This window comes from Ptiloglossa arizonensis, chromosome 4 (genome assembly GCF_051014685.1).
Source record: "Ptiloglossa arizonensis isolate GNS036 chromosome 4, iyPtiAriz1_principal, whole genome shotgun sequence".
Classification (NCBI taxonomy): domain Eukaryota; kingdom Metazoa; phylum Arthropoda; class Insecta; order Hymenoptera; family Colletidae; genus Ptiloglossa; species Ptiloglossa arizonensis.
The window spans coordinates 21,555,440-21,577,861 of NC_135051.1; the positions used below are offsets into that span (position 1 = coordinate 21,555,440).

The 22,422-nt window shown below is 39.0% G+C and overlaps 1 protein-coding gene across 4 annotated transcripts in view; it reads right to left on the reverse strand.

Annotated features, from left to right (window-relative positions):
* LOC143146243 (low-density lipoprotein receptor 2) overlaps nt 1-22,422 on the reverse strand; it is a 58,053-nt gene that overhangs the window by 4,248 nt on the left and 31,383 nt on the right. For 3 of the 4 annotated variants that reach the window (XM_076310352.1, XM_076310355.1, XM_076310354.1), the window contains 4 exons: nt 9,541-9,663; nt 4,327-4,562; nt 1,014-1,218; nt 26-337 (listed from right to left, as the gene is read on the reverse strand). In XM_076310352.1, the coding sequence (XP_076166467.1) occupies nt 26-337; nt 1,014-1,218; nt 4,327-4,562; nt 9,541-9,663 (876 nt within the window). Of the gene's footprint in view, nt 1-25; nt 338-1,013; nt 1,219-4,326; nt 4,563-9,540; nt 9,664-11,523; nt 11,644-22,422 lie in introns of all 4 variants that reach the window. The other variant, XM_076310353.1, reaches the window with a different exon arrangement.

The following is a 22,422-nucleotide window of genomic DNA, read 5'->3' on the forward strand; positions in this document are numbered from 1 at the left end:
ATTCTATGATAGAACTGTGTCTTACCATCGCAAGTTCGATTGTCAATTAATCTATATCCTGGGTTACAGTCGCATCGGAAACCAATGGGCAAATCCATGCATATTTGTGAACATCCTCCATTATTTTTTCGACATTCGTTAACATTGCAAAGCTCGGCATTTTCGTCCTCCCAACCGAGACAATCCCGATTTTTATTACACACGTTATAAATGGGAATACACGAACCCTCGCTGCATTCAAATTGAGTCAAGGGGTCACAGGCGGCTGTTTTATTTGTACAATTCTTCTCGTCACTACCATCGGCGCATTCCGGTTCACCGTTGCAGTACAGATGACCTGAGACATCAAACAATTATACTCTATTAGAACCATCCATACAAGAAGTGTCTCGTGTACAGTGGGTGATCAAATTATTATGAACACTTCTAGACTACTACTTATTTGATGTTTGGTCAAGAATGGAATTGAAAATGCCTTTAAAACGATACTTTGTTTTTGTTTTGTTTTTTTTTTTAAACGTATTATTATATTCATATAACATTTCACAACTATTTTAAAGCTCTTACAATAGAAAGTATACGTATGAAAATCTGCTCACAAAATGAATATCTGGTAAAAAAAATATCAGAAGTATGCAGAGATGTTTTCAATTTTTATATATATATATATTTTTTTTTTATTATTTTAAAAGCTTTAAAATAGTTGGAGGACGTTGCCACGAGTTAAGTGTATTTCCAATTCCATTTTCGATCGAACTTTCAATAAGTTGTAATTTCAAAGTGTTCGTGATAATTTGATCATTCACTGTATACAGACATCAGTGATTTTCAGACGTTAGGTTTAATCAGGAAGAAACTGTCGAACGAAACTGTTATTTGAAGCATAACAGATCGAAAGTCGATCCAACAATTATCGTCCACAGATTATCATTCAACAGAATCGTTTTTTTTTTTTATTATTTACTATTTTCGAAAGATCAATCTTAAAACGAATCCAATGTTTATCCAGGTACCTGATATGCAAGCGTGACGATCTTCGCATTGAAACTGATCGAGTCTGCACGTGACATTGTGACATCGTTCCGGTAATTCGTCAACACCATTTGGACAATCTTCCTTACCATCGCAAACCCAACTTTGGTGTAAACACGTGATATCGTCCCCGCAATCGAATTCCTTCTTGTTGCATATTTTCGGTCGTCCTCCTTTGGGGAAATCCTGAACATTTCAAAAGCATATTACGTTACTGTTCGTTACGTTTCGCGTATCGTCGCGATCCCTACCAACATTATGCTTCTCACACAGATAAGGGAATTGCACCGCAGAAAATTAATTAGAACCCCTAAGGTTCCAGGCATTGTGTTCCCCTGGCTGGAAGCCAAAGTTGCCTCCACTTTCTTTTCAATGAAAGTGTGCAGTTTCTTTCGCCTAGATTACAAACCACGTTACAACCGCGTCTACATTGTTTCGAAACAGTTGGAGATTCGTTTACTCGAATGACTTTATCGTTCTCCGAGGTATCCAATACCTTGAAAAGGTTCAGTATGTTTAAACGAGTTGGACATTCGGTAGAGTATTTAAAACGTTAAGCCATTTGCATCCGAAAGTGGAACATTTTGTGTAGAATGAATTTGGAAAAATGTTAATACAGTTAAATACGAAAATTGTTAATACCACCAGCCGATAATCGACCAAATATCAATGTCATCGATGGTTCAAAGTACATTTTTAGATCACCGATGAAAATAATTTCTAAACGATCGTTTGCAGATTACATCGAGTTACCAAATTCAATTTATTGGCAATCAATTCCGTTTCTTGATACGGAAATAAGTTAAATACATCGAGTACGGAGTTGGTGCACGGTTCGGTTGAACCAACAATTGCTCACAGTCTCCCCTTTACGTCAACTTGACACAGAATAAAGGTCACCCTTTTTGCTGTCATTGTTGGATCGATACTGTAGGTTTCAAGTGACGATGCAATATGTAGCAACTGTGTATGTGTATCTAATGGCAAAATTACAGTAACGCTTCAACTATATGCGGTATTGTACGCATATAAAATAATTGAATTACAATGTTGTTCGTGCCGGTAGCCGTGATCGAGTTCCGCCTTGTTTACGAGATGCAATTGAGACGCGATGTGTTGTTCATGAGATATAATTAAATTATCGTGCGCTGTTCGCGAGATGTAATTGAATTCTGACGTGTTATTCGCGTGGTATGATCTGACGAGTCCCGATGTTCGATTCGCGAGATGTGTTCGATTGTTTGGCGCGAATTACTTGAAAGTGGCGCTTATCGTTGCGCGATAAAGTTGGTGATGGTCGTGGATGATCGGGATTTGGTTCGACGAGGGTGTGTCTTTTACGAAGACGTAGAAACGAGGGGAAACGTTAACTCTCTCTCTCTTTCTTACGGTCTCGAGATTTCTCGACGATCTCGGTCAACCGACAAGCTTGATCCGTGATTTTCAGGCATGTGGTCTTCGCTCGTTCAAGGATCTCAAATCGAGAAGACCTTCGAGATCCTTGTCTACTTAATTCGACGACACGTGGAATAGATAGGCGATCATAAAGGGTCCACTGTCGCGTCCTTTCCATTGGCTAGATTTCGTCTGCGAGTGTCATTTACAGAACCAAGGGCCAACTGACGAGTCAATTGACGAACATCGTCAAGTGTCACATTAATTGCTCGACTAGTTCTAACGAGGACCCTCCTTATTATCGAAGATAAACTTTTCACATTTATCGAGAACCGTCACTTTCACATTTATCGCGTACCAAAGTTTTCACATTTATCGCGTACCAGTTTTCACATTTATCGCGTACCAGTTTTCACATTTATCGCTCACCCCAAAAATTTTTTTCACATTTATCGCATACTAAATTTTCACATTCATCACGGACCCAGTTTCGCATTTATCACGACAATGTTGTACACGGTATCTTTTCCATCCTGTTGTATTTTACCCACTCGCCTAATTGTTTCGAGTAGTGTAATTTCTAAAAAGAAAGAACTTAAAAGAATCGATCGAAAGTGTAGTGTAATCTCTAAGAAAAGGACTTGATCGATTCTACTATATAGTTTTCAGGCTACAGCATCGAAATATCTTTCCACAACGAGTCATTCTGCATTTTGTAAATAAACGAGACTATTTATTATTTTACATTACCGTGCTAATATTATATTCAAACGACGATCCTTCCATTCTGTTCAATTAGCGATATTATTCTTGAACCTTTTACATTAATCAACCGAAACATTTAAATCGACGGGCAAGTAGTCTCTTTTTGTTTTCACGAATCTCAATTGTGTTCTCTACTATTATCGCGGATGTAAATAACTTTAGCTGTAAAATACTCGTCATTCTGACCAGTGAGTATTTACGCTTTCGAACGTTTTCCAACCTACGTGGCAAATGCTCTTTGGAATATTTAAAAATTCAATATTTCGTATCGATCAATATTGATTCTCCTTGTGTACAAATGAGGACAGAGTGTACTCGCAGTATCGGTAAAAATAGAGGCTACACGTATGCAACGTGTTTGTTAATGTATGGACATAGGAATCTCGATGTATCCAAATGTTTAACTTTTCATGATTAACGGTTGATCAAATACTTTTCCACAGAGATTGGCAGGATCACAGCGAAAAGGCAAGCTCTACAGAAAGGAACAAGTGTTCCAATCGCATTGGCGTACAGTGTTTCGTTCAATGGAGGAAAATAGAAATTTTCAAGACTGAAAGTGTCGAATTTTGAAAAATGTCCACTGTAAAGTATTAGTAACAAAACGTAGTCTATAATATTACCCATAATATACGGTACGTGAAAACTTCAGTTAACCAATTGAGAGAAGATTTTTGTCCCGTACACTTTTGCATAGCCCTAATTAGTTTAAAAGTTATCATTTTTATTCCACACATTTTCGCATATCTCTGATTAAAAAAATAGAAGTTACGATTTTTCTCCCGTACACTTTTGCATATACCTAATTAGTTTAAAAGTTATCATTTTTATTCCACACATTTTCGCATATCTCTGATTAAAAAAATAGAAGTTACGATTTTTCTCCCGTACACTTTTGCATATACCTAATTAGTTTAAAAGTTATCATTTTTATTCCATACATTTTTGCATATCTCTGATTAAAAAATAGAAGTTACGATTTTTCTCCCGTACACTTTTGCATAGCCCTAATTAGTTTAAAAGTTATCATTTTTAACCCGTATATTTTTACATGCATCTGATTAATTTACAAGTTATCATTTTCGTACCATAGACGCGAAATACTGTGCGCCGTGAGCGTAATCGTTCGTTTACCTTGCATCCCAATTCGTCGGAATGATTTTGACAATCGAAGTCACCGTCACACCTCCAACGGGCCGATATGCAATTATTCTCCGAGCAAGCGAACTGCGATTTGTGTTGACAGCTGATCACTGCACAATTCTGCTCGTCACTTCTATCACCGCAGTCGTCGTCGTTATCGCACACCCAAATTTGCTGGATACACTTCTTATTCGTGCACGTGAACTCGTCGGGTCGGCAGGTGTTGTCTAAAGAGAACGCGTTCGAGGAACGGGCAAGTAAACAGAGTATTAGTAACAACAATCCAAAACCTCAAAATGAATTACAAACAGCGGGTGATCGAATTGTTACGAACGTTACCAAACTATCACGTATTTGAAGTTTGGTCGTGCGCAGAATTGAACATTTCAAACGATTCCTTTATTTTAGACAAACGTACCACGATTTCGAAGTCTCGCAACTATTTCAAAGCTCTTATCGTGTAAAAAATAATACGTAGACATAAATATCACTCTTCGAATCTACATATATATATATAATACAATCGTCTAAACGCATTTTTTCTTTGTATTTCTGGTTCGAGATACAGATATAGTTTCTTCAATCGAATTTCATCAATGTTTATCGCAAAACGTGACAAAAGTTTTAAAATAGTTTCTAAAATGTTGCAACGTTTCAAATATTGCGAAGAGTATCGTAATACGTTTCTTATATTTCTTCTTTTTTTTTTTTTTGTTTTCAAGACAAAAGTATCGTTTCAAGTGAGACCAAACTTCGAATAAGTAGCAGTTTGAAAATGTTCGTAATAATTTGATCGTCCACTGTGTTACGCTTTGTAACACGTAAAACTTGTACGATGCAAACGAGAAACACTTGGGAGGAAGAAAAAAGAACAAGAGAACATAAAAATAGATATGCAATTTCCATTCGAGTTTTTCGGTCCGGGTTCTCCACAATTTTCGGAGGGGATTGAATCGATGGAAATTTTACATCAAAGGAACCCGGACGAATACCACCGTCCTATCGAAGTGTCTTCGAAAAAAGACGGTTTCGCAAGATCGCGAACAGTGAAACGTATAAATGTTCTTTTTTAACTCCGTTTCGCGTTATCAAGGAGCTGATAATTCAATCGTACGATCTTTAACGTGGATCTAAGAACACATATTTCTTCGGTAGCGAAACACTTCGTAGGAAGAGACCATTGGCGTTCGAATTGTAAAAGGATGACGACTTTTATGTACGAGAATAAATTTCCGAACGCGGGACAAACAAACACGGTCACCGATGCTTTTCGGACGGATGTGCAAAATTTTAGAAACGAGAAATCCAGAAATTCGAGTTCGCGTAACATGTTTACGAAGAATTTGTAATTTTCTTTTTGTTTCCACGTCGTACATATTGACCAAAGAAACGGCAAAAGGCTTTTATACATCGTTAATGTAGTTTATCGTTTATAACAGTTGCACCAAGTCGTACCTCGAAAGTTGCAAACAATATGATAATAAAATAAAAATCCAACCGCGATATACGATCCGTAACAACTATTTCGTACATAAACTTTTCACATATATCGCGTACCAAAAAAAGTTTCATATTTATGGCGTACCAAAAAAATTCACATTTATCGCGTACCAAAAGTTTCACATTTATCGCGTACAAAAAAAATTCACATTTATCGCGTACCAAAAAAATTCACATTTATCGCGTACCAAAAGTTTCACATTTATCGTGCACCAAAATTTTTCTGCATATTCTTGTATATTCTTTACGTTGTATGTGCTCAGGTAATGGAAAATAATCACGATGGAAATTAAAATCGCTTAAACGAAAACAAAAAAATCGTTCCTTGCTCTCGTCGAGAGATTGAATTCCATTGAGTAGTTAATTTCGACGAAACAAGCTACAGTTCCATTAAATAGTTAATTTCGACGAAACATAAGAATTCGTTCCATGTGCATGTATTCTTTTTTTGTCGTTGGGAGAAGAAACGGTATCAGCGGCTCCAGAGATTGTCTCGTAATCTTGAAATTCTGTACAAGATCCCGCGCGAAAAACCGTGCGCAACTGTGCTCAGCCGTGAGCCGAAGTTCGCTCTAAAATCGGCACGTTAATTACGAATAAATTAAATCCAAGTTAGCGAAGTTTACGTTCGGAGCTACTCTCGCGACGAAAGCTACGTTTAAATTATGCGATGAACTATTTGTACTCGTAAGACGATACGCCCGAGGAAATAAGTTTCTTAGCATGGTCCTGTAATTAACCGTGGTAATTAACCGCTCCTTGATCAACGACGGACACTGTGCAGTGTACCGTTACGACGACACGGCTTAACATTAAGCGTAACATGCAGTCAAAACGTTACACGTTACACCGAGCAAACGTAACGAACGCGTTGCGTCGATCTCTAAACAATAACAATGCTTGCGCAACACCGATCGTTCGACAATGATCAACGAAAATTTACAATTACACGAACATAATTTCCGAATGGGACGTATTTGAGACGTTCCTTTCCGATTGCTCGTACAAAACATACATCGATTTCATATTTTCTGACCCCTCGCGGTTCCATTCGATTTTATTTCGCATCGAACGAAGAATAAACGATACCTTTATACCGATGAAATATCTCTTCGGACGATAAAATATACGATTTCTTTTTGTTTCGAAAAAAAAAGAAAAGGAAATAATAGAAGACACATCGAACAGCGAAAGGTCAGTGCTGCGAGTCGGTAAAGAGGTAAAGAAAGAAATAACAGAGAAATTCTACGGAAACAGCAACGATAGAACAAATGGAATCGTCACGGCGGACAAATCATAAGTCACTTGATGAAAAATCGAACGTTTCGTAGACACTGTAGCTTGTGCAATCTGTCCGTCAGACGTCCGAAGCTTTCCCGAGGCAAAGTTTGCCCGATTATTTTACGGAAGATCTCAACCCGGAATGTATTAAGAGATTGCATCGTGTTACTCCAAGCGAAGGAAGGAAGAACATTCTGTACATATATTTATAGCATACACATCCGTGACGATACTCGAAATAAAAATTAAAAAAAAAAAAAAAGAAATTCAGCGTTTACTTTTGAAATATTACAAGAGAAGTAACAACACGGCCGAGAAATGATGCGCGCGTTTATTAATTCGAGAACATAATACGTAGAACGCAAAAACTTGCCCGTCTCGCGGGATTAAGAATTACTTTTGAATTTAAAACTCGTTCTCGAAATATGGAAAAACAAACACAAGCGAATAGAAGAGAGAAAAAAAAAATGGTAGAGACCGAAAACGCGTGAAATTTTAGACTACAGTATTCACGGCAGAGGCTCGCAACGCCTCGTGGTATTTCAAGTTTACTTTGAAATTTTTTACATCGGTCGTTGTAATGTTTAAAAAAAAAAAAAACGAATGAAAAATGACGCAGAACCCATAAGATGTATCTTCTCGTGAAAGAATATTAATGGATCGGTGAAACGTGAGGAAAGATAGAATCGAAGTATAGTAGATGCATCTGCGAAGGGACAAATATTACTTATGTTACTGCAATCATGCGGTTGCATGCGAGAGACTAATTAAGAGAGAATGAAAACGTCCTTGTAATTGCAACGATTATATTTAGAGCGTAATAAAAAGGACAACGAGGGTCCCGCAATATCCGAGCGGTGGTGGGATTTGCGTACGTGCAACAATTATTAATTAGGATGAAGCATGTGGCATGCAACGATTACGGAGCAGACGGTGTTCCGTATTAATCCTTAAAATACGAAGTGAAGGTGTCATGGTGCTTTAGTTGTTGCGCTCGTGCATACAGCGCAGCCGCTGTGACGTTAACTTTTAATATTCACCATAATAAGCACCCTATAGGAACCGTCTAACAGAGTAATAGCGGTACATCGCTCCGTACTATGTTTAATCATTTTCGTGCAACTTTCACCGATACGAAAAATCGTCACCGACTATTCGAACATTTCAAATTTCGCGCCACACCGCGGCGACTCGTGCAATCGAGAAACTCGTATTACCGATATTTTGTGAAAATAACGAAAAATAGAAATAATCAAACGAAAGATTGAAATTTATTTCCACGCAAGAAAACGTCTCTTATAAATAATTCCGATTGTTCGAAGAACGCGAAAGAATAGGAATATTATTTAAATTTATAACATCACCGTGTCATTGAATATTCATTACGATTTTTTTATTCTCCGTTGTCGAAATTATGTCGATGTTCTCGCGTACGATGTTATCGGCCCGATAAAAAGTATTGTTGCACAATTAACATTTATAATGGTTCCGAAGTGACGATATTAAGCGAGAGCATGCATTCAGTTGCAATCACGTTCCTTGTACGTTCCCAAAAGAAGAACTCGTTTCCACACACCTCGGTCGTTTAATTAAGGAAAAGCGTGTCTATCATTGATTTAATCGCGTATCAATTCTCAACTAACAGGTTGAAGCGCTCGCTGCATAATTTCCAGACGTTTAACGCAACGTCGATAAATAAGAAATTTCATTCCCCCGCGGTTTCGCTATATAAAATTTCACCGTATCAAAAACGAACCACGCGACATACGAACGATCTACGCGACCACCTTATCAGTCGAGAGTTAAAAGAAACCTTAACACGTTGATCGCCAGGTTCGATTCAGGATCATAAATAATGTATTAGTTCGATCAAAAATCATATATAACACCGCAAACTCGTCGTCGTACAGTTTGTAGAAAATTACCCGCGGTGTATCCATTCCTCGAGCAAACCGTAATATATATCCACGCGATATCGAATCTTATCGTGTGACAACCGTGTTGCGTAATTCGTGGCAAGATACGATCGAAAATGGATTTCTCGTGGCAAAGTACATCGAAAACGTGATACGACGTTTTTTCGTACCGTTCGCCGTTTCCGAGAAAAACGTCATTGAAAGTAATCACACGCCCCGGCGGCCGTTCAAAGTCGATTTTCTCGTAAACGGTGTCTCGTACGGAGAAAATTCATCTCGCAGATTTCGTTTACTTTCGGACGAGGAATCGTGAACACTTGAGAACGATTCGTTACCGGCGCGATGAAAAGCTGGAAAATTGAAGCAGTCGGACCGCTTCGTTAAATCGCTCTGGTTGGAAACTGAATGGGCGATGCTCGTTGTTTGGCGGTCAACGTGTTCAGGAGATAGGAAACAAAGCTACCAAAGGAAGCGCAAGCGTAAAAGGAGCCCCTGTACATAAGCTTACTGCACTCAGCCTCGTCTGAACTGTCCGAACAGTCTAGGTTCCCGTCGCACATCCATGTAAGTGTCACGCACTCGCCGTTTCCCGAGTGACACGAGAACTGTTCCGCCGTGCAATTCTTCATCCCTACAAGATGATAAATCGATTGGACTAATTTTCATTCCAAAGCACGACGAGGCGCCTGGTAGGCGCACAGACCAAGGCCCCCGTTCGCACGTACAATGCCGACATCGTTGTGTTCTATTTTCGTCGAGAGAGGAGAGCTGTCTCGAAACCCGCGAATTGCATCCCCAGGGTCAATCGTATTCAGAAACAGTTTTGCCCGATCTCGATGTCACCTCGCGACCTCTCGACATTGACACACAAGTTTTTTTTCAATGTTCGATACAATAGCAGGTCGATATAATATCGACGCTTTAACTCTTTGGGGCGCAGTCGGTTAAGAAACGTTCTACTTTTTTCATACACCGATATGCGTACTTTTCAACAGTGAAAAATGAAAATAACTTTGCACAGGTGAAACGTTAATATTCCATTTTTAATTATCTAAATTAATCTATTTTTTAATCAATGTCTAATTAATAAATATTTAATTAATCTATTTCTAGTTTTAGTTATTTTGTATAATTTCACGCGTTCAGCAACCGTACCTGGAAGAGTTAATTCGAGCGACATGTACTTACCGGATAATGTATAAAAAAAATTTTTTTTTTTTTCGTTTCAGTCACAGAGTATCTCGAGTAAATATTTCTTGCTTGCGTTCGTACAGATTTGAAACGCAAATATGGAATATTTTTCAGGATTTTTTTTGTCTTTTTACTAACATTTTTACGAAATTTACTTTTGATTTACCTTTTTTCTTCTGCAATGAAAATGTACGGTTTTTTTACGCGTGCTAAACGTAACAAAGAAGATAAAGGATACGCAAAAAACGGGAGGGTAACACAACACTTGAAAGTGTATGATAAATGTTTACCGGGCTGTTTTCTAAATCAATGAAAATATAAGGTTGTTAAATATTGTTGTATGTATACTTGATATAATTATTCTTTTTTATTTGAGTTACGATTTGGTATCAACATTGTGTCAATTTCGAGTATTCGTTGATATTAAATGATTTTTACAATAGATATTATCTTCGTATTTTTATATACTCTCGAAATATAATAAAAAAAAAAAAGAAAATAAAAAAACGTAACCCTCTCGTAACTCAGAAACAGCGGAAAAACAGCGAAACTACAAGCGTCCAATTTCCTGTCGATACTTACGCAAGACGCCCTCTAGATCACTCCCCGCGTATTATCTTTCACTTTGCGCTTATTCGTTTGACATTTTGCAACAAATTCATAAATTCCGCGTATATTAATACACTCTACCAAGCCGCTTTGCATTTTCGCTGGACATTCTCGTTACGTAAATTGCTATAATAGCGCAGGTCTCAAATTACAGCTGGCCAGACGCACGTTCGCTAGTTAAGGATCAAAGAATGGCGAGATCGGTGAACAGCGCCGGAAACAGTAAAATTATACTTTGTCAAGGTACGTATTAACCGACAATTTCGTAAGCGCGTAGAAATTCGTAAAAAAAAAAAAAAAATTGTTTTCGTTCAAAAAAAAAAATTAACTTCCCCTCCTACCACGACAAGATGGAAGAGAGGGGAAAAAAATAAAAACGTCAGCCAAAACCACGGCGACTACGTAAATTTCAAAACCCGCTATTTACTCGATCAGTAATTTATTTTCTTCCGGTGGGCGACTCGCAATTCCGTTTCGATGGAAAACGAGTTCAACGGTTAAGGGATGCAATTTGCGATTCCAAGACCGGCGTCTCTGTCTCTCTCCGCTCCCCCTCTATCGTTTCTCTCCCTCCCTCCTAATAATCCCGTCCGTCGCCTGTTCCGTAGTTTTCAGCCTTTGGGTCTCTCTTTCCTCCTTGGCCCCTTCGCCGGCTCGCCCAACGATCGACCCAGACTTATCGACAACTTACTGCGGCAATTTTTCTCGTCCAGTTCGTCCGAGCAGTCGGGCTGATAGTCGCATAGCCAGCTCATCGGTATGCACTCCCCCGGGCTGCACTCAAACTCCGTACCGCTGCACGGTTTCGACCCTTTTGATCGCAATCGTTTCATCATTCCTTTTTTCTATCCCGCTTCCGTCTCTATTTTTCTTTTCGTTTCGCCCCCCCCCCCCCCCCCTCCATAGGCCGTTCTTTCAACCAATCCCCATTCTCTCGCGCTAATGGGCTGCTAACGCGAGCGCGTGCGTTATGAACGTTTCATCGGCCACGCGATTTATTGTCGTCGAACGGGCGATTTATCGGGACGGGCGAACAACTGGCGGCGTTTCCTTCGACGCGCGAGCTTCGCGAAAGAGAATCGAACCAGAGGCAATGAAAGTCCAGTGATCGTACGACGGTGATGACTTTCGAAATTCGTGCGATGAGATATTCTTTCTTCTCCCTGCTTTCGAATGGAAAACCGTTTTCTCGTCGAACGGCGATTACACGTATTACCTCGTTATCGATACGCGACGCGAGGATATAGAGACCCGAGAGAACACGAGTAGTTCCGTGATCACACGAGAGAAACGATTCCGTTACATGGGGTGGCGCGACACTCGGTGCGAAACGCGGAGTTTCGAGGATACATTTTCAACGCGAGAAAGTAATAAAAAAAAATAGGTCATATAAACATTTGTAGTATCCGACCTTCTTTTCGAGTTACCGCCGGGTTTTTACGTTGCAGTAGTCACCTATTTTCGCGAAGAAAGATGCAATTTTCACCGTGTTGGAAGGGTAAGAATATTTTTGCGAGTAACGACACGGTCGACAAGTTCGGTGAACGGTCGGCAAGGTCGAATGAGAAATACACTCAGAGCTCTGTTGTTAACGGATTGCGGGCGATTTTTAAGGACATTGCCGTGCAAAATGGTCGCTCGAAACGTACGAGACGAAACGTCGTATTGTGTTTAGTTATCGAGCTGTTCATTAGCCTTTGACACCTCGCGTTCGCGCCTGGATGTCTGATTTCGATTTTAAGCAGCAAGACCGACAAGATAACAGCGCTTCCGCGACACGATACGCTTCGCAATCACGGTTCACGATCCGATTTTCCCTCCGATAATCCGGTTAATTAAGGGAAAAAAAGTACGGCATCTACCATCGAGCGGTATATTTTCTGGCAAATATTTTGCACAGCGGATATTTTAATGGACTTTAACGAGCCAATTTAACATTCGAATGCTCTCAAAACCTTCCTTCTTTTTCTTTTTGATACTTTTCAAAAATAAGTAACGTCGACGTTGAAAATTAGAAAAATATTTAACAGGGCAAAAATAACATAAAATCGCGGAGCTCCGCAACGAAACAAGGAACAACAATATTTGTAATTCATTTAAAATTTATTTCACGCAACGTTGAATCTGTATTACCGACGCGACACTTTTTAACTTATTATTTCTGCACCTCTGGTTTTTCATTATTTTAATTGCATTCGATTTTCTTTTAATTTTATATTTCCAGCCACTTATTATTTAAACGGACACCGAAAATGAATCGAAAGCGTTCAAATATTCAATACACTTTTACACCGGTACGTCCATTAATCGGTTTTCAAGATTATTTATTATTATTTCGTATTAATCCGAACCTTTCTTTATTCCGATTTTCCTCTTACTTTATACATTCCGCGACTTATTTACGCGAGCCTTGAAAAGAGATCGAAAGCGTTAAAATATTCAATAGACATTCCGCTGGTACATTTACCGCTCGTTTGTTAAACATTATTTATTATTATTTTCAAACACCGAAGCGTTTCTTTATTTCTTTATTTCTATTCTAATTTTATATTTTCAACGATACATTATTTAAAAATTTCAATAAACTTCCTACCGATACGTCCTCTAATCGGTTTAATAAAGATTATTTATCATTATTTCGTATTAATCGTAGCCTTTCTTTATTTCGTTTTCCCGTGATACGTTCGTTTCACGTATCGTTCACTTCTCTCTGATTTTCGTCTTTTCCACGGTTTAATTGCCACTGCAATATTGCGACCGTTGAATGATTAAAGCAATCGAAAGGGTTCCCCACGTTACAGGTCCGAGTAATTAATATTAAAAGCGTACTTCGGACGTCGCGCGATCTTCGCGAACGCGATCACGAACGCGATCACGATCGCGATCGACGATACCTGCCGCTCAAAGTGGAGATCGATGCCACTCGATTCATTCAAGACACTCCACGACGAGGAGTTATGTAAATTGAACGCGCTTCGATATAGCTAAGGTAAATGCAATCGTATCGAACGCTACTATTTGCAAATGCGACCGATGAAGAGGTCAGGCAACAAGCTATGGAATATTACATCGTATCGTCGAACACGGTCCTACCTTAATTAACAAAACCGGAACAATAACATTTTTCCCGTACATTTTACCCGTTTCTTTTTTTTTTTTTTTTAATTCGAAACGTTTCACTTCACGTCTCTCTATCGAATTGCACGAGGTGTTCAATAATTCGCGACACAACGTGAAGGTGTCTCTTTGTAAAAATTTTGGCCAAGAATGCGGGATAAAATTGTTTGTTGTAAAAAAAAATCGATTTTAGGGAGGAACGCGTCGTAACCGGGCTGAATTTTAATTAAATAAATTTTAGAACTTTTCCTAGGCGGTACGTAACCATCGATAGGGATTGCTATTTCTGTTTGTTCTATATTTATGAGTATGGATAAGGTCTGGGTTAGTAACGAACTCTTTACACATTCTTGGAATTATTTACCGCAACATGCGCAGTTCTAGTCGATCGACCACACACAACGAACCACGTTCAAATATAATCCAGGAAAGAAACGTCAAATGGAATAAACTAGGACCCTTCTCCACTGTACCGCGAATTACATTTTACCCGACAATTTGCGTGAAATTCTTCGGGAAAATTCCGTCCAGCATCGACAAACGAACTCCGTTTTCGTTTGTCACCGTGTGATATATCTCGCTTTAAAAACTCGACGTTCTATAAATGATTAACGGTGGAATCGATGTTATTAAATTAAAATAAATTGCGAACCGGGGCGGGTCCCGTCGTTTGAAAATATTTCCACCATCGAAAACTCGAACGAATTGGACATCGAGTGTTCGTCTCGTTCATCGTATGCAACGGACTTATTATTTTTTCGGCGTTGGGAATCGTTGATTCGCTGGAACATCGATTATCGGAAGCAACAGGGAGACAACGCATTTCCGATAAACGAATTTTCACATGATCGATCGACGGGGACGAAAATAAAATTGTCTGACATTCGACGAGCGGGTATAATTTGCGTTACCGGACGCGATAATATAGTAATACGTGTAGCGTTGCCTACGTTCAGGGAAAATCAATTTTCTTTCATCAACCTCGAACACTTTAACCCTTAACGGTCCGGAAGTGTTTCTAGTTTATTTACCGCCGGATCCGTGTTATTTTTCATACGAGGAGAAACATTGCACTGAACATTTTTAAACGAAGTGTACAAAATATCTACTTCTTAATGAAAATTTATCGATAATAAACATTGTACCGAACATTTTTAGACGAAGTGTAGAAAATATCTATTTCTTAATGAAAATTTATCGATAATAAACATTGCACCGAACATTTTTAGACGAAGTGTAGAAAATATCTATTTCTTAATGAAAATTTATCGATAATAAACATTGTACCGAACATTTTTAGACGAAGTGTAGAAAATATCTATTTCTTAATGAAAATTTATGGATATACATTCAGGGCGATAAGACAACAAGACGATTGAAATTTTATATTCTTTTAACAATTGCAAGTATCGCGATAAAATCTAATTAACATGAATAACAAGCGGAAAGAAATTCACGGAAGTGACCCGGCACGATACTTGACGCGTTAATTGTAAATACGGTGAATGATAATATTGATAAAACGAATAAAATGATTCTTGCCGTCTAATAAGCGGCATCTGACCCAGTAAGTAAAAGTACCGTGTCGCTTGTGTATCGAAATTGGTCCGTTAAGGGTTAATAAGGACCAGAATGAACTACTCCGATAATAAAGATTTTTAGAAATCAACATTCCGCCAGATCGAGACTCTAACGTAACGGATTTTGTTATTTGCGAAAGATGGTAACTTTTGCGCGATTTTAAGAACGAAACGTGGATATTGAAGCGAGAAACCTCTTTCTCGCTCGGAGCCATGTTTATGCAAAATCCACGATCGAAAGAAACTCAACGACGTGGTAATAAGGGCTCTTGTGAACGCAATTCGATGAATTACGGATCGATCGAAGAGGGGTCCGAACGATCGTAAAAGTTACTCTTTTTAACAAGTGTCGTCTCTCTAACGAGTAGAGTCCACAGGAACGTATACATTTATCGTGTAAATGCATCTTCTTCGAACAGAACCCCGCGAGATACGAGCATCTAAGTTTCATCGTCGTGTGCATCGATAGCGGAACGTTATTGTGAAACTATTCGATTAACTGCGACTATAACACAAAGCGGTAGCGATCGACGAATAGGGATTCGTGAAATTGATTTATACACACGCATTTGGGTCACGCTATTGAACGTATCGATAGCGAGACAACGTCAATACCGAACTATTTAATTACGCACACCGACGGGACAACGTTGCATAGCTTACAGTACAGGACAGAAAGTTTGCGATTTATAATTCTTGTCGTGTGGATCGATTATAGAGCCCGAGTGTCGAAATCTATGCGCAATTCAGATGAAAAAATATTCACGAGTAACTTTGCATTCTCTTCGGACCAAAACTTACGTTATCGTTCAAATATCTTTCGAATATGATACTTACTCATCGTAAATGGGAGTAAACGATTTTAAGAACGTTTAAACTTACTATACTGCAATAGCAAGTCCACTAGATATTTTGTACTATATTGCAATAGTAAGTTCACTGGTACCGTACACTTTACACTACATTGCAATAATAAGTTCACTAGATATTTTATACTATATTGCAACAGTAAGTTTTCTATTATTTTTATACTGTATTGCAATGGTAAGTTTACTGGATATTTTACACTACATTGCATTAGCAAATATACTACGTACACCATACTAAATCGCAATAGTAAGTTTATTAGAAATTTTATATTATATCGAATATAACTTGCAAATATGATACTTTATTTTAATACGCGATATTAAACGCGAGTGTCTTTCACGTTAATTTTATCAGCGATTATAAACGATAATGCGACAAATACGCGTTATTTACGAATATATTTTTTAAATGTCCCTCTGAGGTATCGGTTTCGATACTTAAAAATTTTAATCCGCCTCTGCACTCGAGCTCTTCATCAGGTGGAAAGGGTCAGCTTAAAAGGTTTTCGAAAGAGTCAAGGAAACTTCGTAAAAGTCTGGCTGAATTCGAACGAGACAAGAAACAGCCGGAAGTGGTCCAGACAGTCGCAAAGCTAACGGTAGCTTTCGTTCATGCATCAATCCGCCTCACCTGCATGAAACCGGTCCGAAAAGTTGCACTTTCACATACCTCTGTCTGCAGCGAGAGAATCGCTTTACACGGGTCGATCGAGAATCGCTTCGAGCCACGCCATCGTCTTCTTTCATCTTCCAAAAAATCAACGCGAGAAAATGTTACCCTGTTCGTTCACTCGTGTGCACGACACGAATTTTCTACAACGATATAGATAGATCATTGGACGAGAAACGTTTCGTTATTAACTGATTCGCTCGATAGCCACGGGATGCTAATCACGTTTATTAATTCGTACTCCAATCGACGAAAAATGTTCGAGTTAAATGTTCAAGTTAATAATACGATAGCCGAACAAATTCTGAAACAAACTTTCGGGAATGAATCTTTTATGCATTTTTATTTTTAAACCGAACTTTCCGAAATGTTACCGATTATATTTAGCCGAAACTGCCGGAGAATTGTACCGAGGAATTTCAGAAGAAAGTCCAACACCGTATGTGGAGCAACTATGAATTGTTTACCGCAAACACAAATGTGCACGTATATTATTCAAATATTCAAACATACCATTGCTGTTACAGGATTGGTCGTTAATATTTAACAGTACTATTATACTTTTAGTTAGTAGTGGGAAGGATTCACATTATCCGCTCGTTTTTTTATAAATGTTTCACGTTTTTCGTAAACCGCGTTTAAAAGAAATATTTAAAAAATTATCCGATTTTCTACAAACATTCCAGCCACGATCCACGGATTTTACGGTACGTATTATAGAATCTTTAGTTTCGTTTACGCAGCTTGTTTGTTAATGGTTTTTATTTTCACCGTAAGAGACGATAATAATAATTTTAATCGATAGACACTCGCGCGCGAATTACTGTTCGACGTAGTTAAGGTGCGCTCACTAGCAATGTTTATATACAATCCTGTAGTTGAACACATAGATTGTAATAAACGTTCGGTTATCTTTCAGTTGTTCCTTGTTTAATCGTCCATTCAATTCCTGTAAATGTTCAACGAATGAGAAATCCAGAAATTACGATGGTCATTTATTGTAGAAACTCTTCGCGTTCTTTTATACCTTTTTGTTACGTAACTACGCTTAACACGTATCGTACTGGCCGCATAAAAATACGCGTTGAAAGTAAACGAATGGATTGTCCTGTAATAAAAGATATCACCTCGTTCCGCGAACTTTCCTCCGCAAAAATGTGTTTTGTAATTGTTACGGTAATAAAAGTCAAGTTTCACCGTTAATATAATACAGTGATTGTATAATCATTCCGAGTCATTTTTTATTATTTCTTATCAGCTTCGATCTCCGGTTTGAAGCTATCTTCGGGGGAAAGAGTAAGTATGTCCGAAATTATGAAACAATACAAATAATAATGTGTTACAATGAATGAGAAACCGATATATATATATATATATATATATATATATATATATATATATATATGTATTGCATACGACAAAAAGAAACAATCTACCGAGTGAAATATATTAAAATATAATGGTCGAGTAATAACAATATAAATATTCCCGTTGCGATTATACTATCACTGCATTATTCTGTTTTCCATAACAAGCAACGAACGATCATACTTCGCTACCAGAATCCCGTGCCTAGATTGCACTCCCCAGGGCACGAACCTGCAACTTTGATTTTCTCCTCTCGTATTCCCAAAGCAGTTTTACCTTTTTGAAATACACATTTTCTGGAGGACGATTCTGAGAACAGGAAGATATTTTTTCAAGCTACCCAACGTTGGAAACAATGATTAAAAAAAAAAGAAAAAAGAAAAGAAACACCGAAATCTCGTATCGCTCGGACAGCATTTGTCCACGATCCGTGTTTTTATTTTCTTTTAATATTCCTAAAGCGCATCGTTCTCCTGAAATGCACATTTTAGGACGAAAGACGCATAGAGACATATTTTTTATCACAGGACGATATACACATCGCTTTATTATTACAACTTCACGTATAATCTGCTCCGCAAGAACATATCGACGATACTCTCTGTACACAAATTCATTCGTACAAAGCTCCGTACGAATCGAATGCACGTCTAAGACACTAATACGTTCCTATTTAACAACAAGTCCTGCATCATCGATTGAAGTTTAGCATCGACTCGATTTGTATCAATTTTTCGTCGTACGATACTGAGACAACGATCTCCATATTCTTCGAATACGAGCTATTAGAATTTTGAATCTCGAGGTACGTTTTCCTTCAAGCTTCATTATGAACCATACATTCCCCATTAAATTTGCATCAGGGCTCCTATACGGCCAAGGCAGTGCAACGATTCCATTTTTCGCTTTCAATTCTCAGACAGCGAATTGTTTTACGTACGCAGCACTCGTTAACAACAGATATCATCGACATACTCTTTTGGAACAGACTGTAGTTTCTCGTGACTTCGCCGGTGCACAATTTCGATATTTATAAACAAACCGTGCACGATTCGCATTCCGTGAACTTCCAGAGTCCGTTGCACGAGCTAACCCGGTCCACCGTGGTTGTTGACGCTCGGAAACCGAAACTCGAGTAGCCTAATTGGCGGGACGATTGCGAACGATCGTTACCGAATGACGATCGTACCGAACAATTAGCAAAACGCGAAAGTAATCAGCGGGAACTGGTGCCCGCGCCACCCCGTGTTTGCACGCTAGCCCATTATAATTGAATATTAATTACCGAACGTGCGCCGCCGACGCGCGATGGGAACACGCGCCGCGCATGAATATTAATTCCGGATTTCACGTCGAAATCGGATCGACGTCGGTGAGTCGTTGTTATTAACGCGATATCGCGTTACGATTTACCTATGGAGAATAACGATGCATACCGCCTAGGAATACACGGTTATGGTCACACACACACGTTCGCGAGAAGAATTATATCAAACGCGTCGGATCATCCGACGATGTGGGGTTGTTGTTGTTGTTCACCCGCGCGCAACGAAACGATACGCAGTCGATTAACACCAAAACTACCAAACGACTCGTTCGACCTGTTTTGAATTTTTTTTTTTTTTTTATTTTTTTTTTTTAGAGTCAATTATTAATCCTTATCGTCTCTGTACTGAGTGTAGCTCGACATCGCGTTTAAAACACCGATATCGATGTCCTGAGCTGGACTCTGATATAAATGGAAAATTAATTGGATCGTTCGGAAAGTCTTTTCGTTCTTTTAAATGAAAATGAAACACGATTTTATTTCAGAGTGTACAAACATTCGATTGAATTATATATTCTTCGTTTTGGAAAACGAAATCACTTTACGAACGACCCAATATTTGTCACGCATTTTGAACCGTCGCGATGCAATATTTTATTCGGACTCATTTTTTGATACTCTGTGAAACGATCGAAGAGTTGTCGATAGGTAAAAAAATAAAACAAAGAAAATAAATTAAGAAGTACAATATTCGATGAGGATTGTTGAAATGGAGAACTATTGGTTCGCTCGTTTTCGAAAATCGTTTCGTTTTCCAAAATGGAGAATATATAATTTAATAAAAATGTTCTTACGCTTTAAAAGGAATCGAGTTTCATTTTCACCAAAAAAAAAGAAACGAAATGACATTCCAAGTCAACCCAATAATTCTTTTCTCCTTTTCGAAGACACGTGTACGATTCAACACGAACAACAGTACGTTCACCGTCGATAGTTTCAGTGTTAATGTTTCTCACGGAAATCGCGCGACAGAAAATACAAAAAAAAAAAAAAAAAACAAAAAAAAAGAAGAAAGAAAAATGAGAAAAAATACAGCGCGACCGCGTCCAACGAAATAATTCCGTTTAACGGACACGATTTACCATCCCCCTCCAGCGAATAATTTACTCGTTAAACGTAACAAACGAACCGTTTACGAGTCCTCGTTTCTTTCATGCCCACATCGTCCCCGCCCCGATCTGCTCGACGGGGGTACACAGGTATACACACGAATGGGTGTGTGGGGTGTGTGTTTCACCCCGTTCGCGAACGAATCGGTTTATGACTCGCTTTATGGAAAATAAAACGGTCCTATTGTTCCGGTAACTCCTCGCGCGCCCGTGGGTTTTATTCGGTCGGTTACGATATTGAGAATTAAATCTCTTGGCGGGTTCGAGCCGATGAAAATATGAAAATTTCGTGGGCGAAGAGTTGCTCGCCGGGGCACGCGTTCACTGTGTTGTTCCGTTTCGCTCCACTCGAACCGAAATCAATTTCGTTCACCCGCAACGCTACGAAAACATTGAATATCCACGGGAAGCTCCGGTTAAATTTTCTATCCGCGGCCCGATTTCGGAATTATAGCTGGAAATGTAATTTCTCGCGGCGAGAAAAGGTAACACGGATAAAAATTATCGGGATTAACGGACGTACCGTGGTACCGAACCGATCGTTTCACAGACACGTGTTGCTCGAGTTTGCAGAAAGATTGGAAATTGAATTTGAAAAAATACGAAAATCAATTCGCAGGAAGAATTAACGGGCGTCGGCCGGTCCACGATCACCCCTTTGTCCGTGTGTCGGGGAAACCGATTAAACCGATTCTCTTGAATAAAATAGGTAATGTCAAAATACATTAATCGGAAAACGAGTCTTTGTAGCCGCGAAACAGTCGGTTTTCAAACGCGTGCACGCTTATCGGAATCCTTTTGTTTCGTATTAATTATGCGCCACCTCGCAATTCGGTTAAGTTTCCACTAGAACTCCGAAAGGGACCCCCCTCCCCTTCAACGTGTGTAGCGAAATGCTCGCAAATAATATCGTTCGGGGCTTCTGAATTTGCCGGCTTTATTCGTCAGTATTGGAGCTTGTTTAATCAGGGCTTTGAGGGGTTTGAACTCCTTTTCAAACTCCTGATAAGCTTCGGTACACAGTATCAAAAGGACGTAACGTTGCATCGTGACGATAAACTCGTACAGCCAATGACTAGCGACTGTCCCGCGTTCGCGAAAGTTACGAGCATCGTGTACAAATCGTTAACGAATAATCGTACAGTGAATACACGCCGGTACTCGGGCCAACCGTGTCAACGCGCTACGGAACGAAGTGAGAGACTTTTTTTTTTACACAGTTCGTGTACAGAAGTTTCGCGAATCGATATAAAAATTGCGCTCTGTAAACACGTGGAAATCATTTCGGACGAGTCGACGACCGATTTTCGTTCGATCGGCGATTTTACACCGATCGGTACTGTTGGTAGCTGAAAAGAATTCCTCTGGTAGGAACGCGTCTCCCTATTGATCGGAATTTTCGACCAATTGGTACCGCGCAGCATCAAGCACCGCCTCCAAAGTGTGGGGAACCATAGACGTTGAATTTACAAGGGAACTGAACGAAAATAAAATCCACGAACACGTGTAAGTAGATCTTCTACTTGTTTACAAACTCCTAAATGACACGA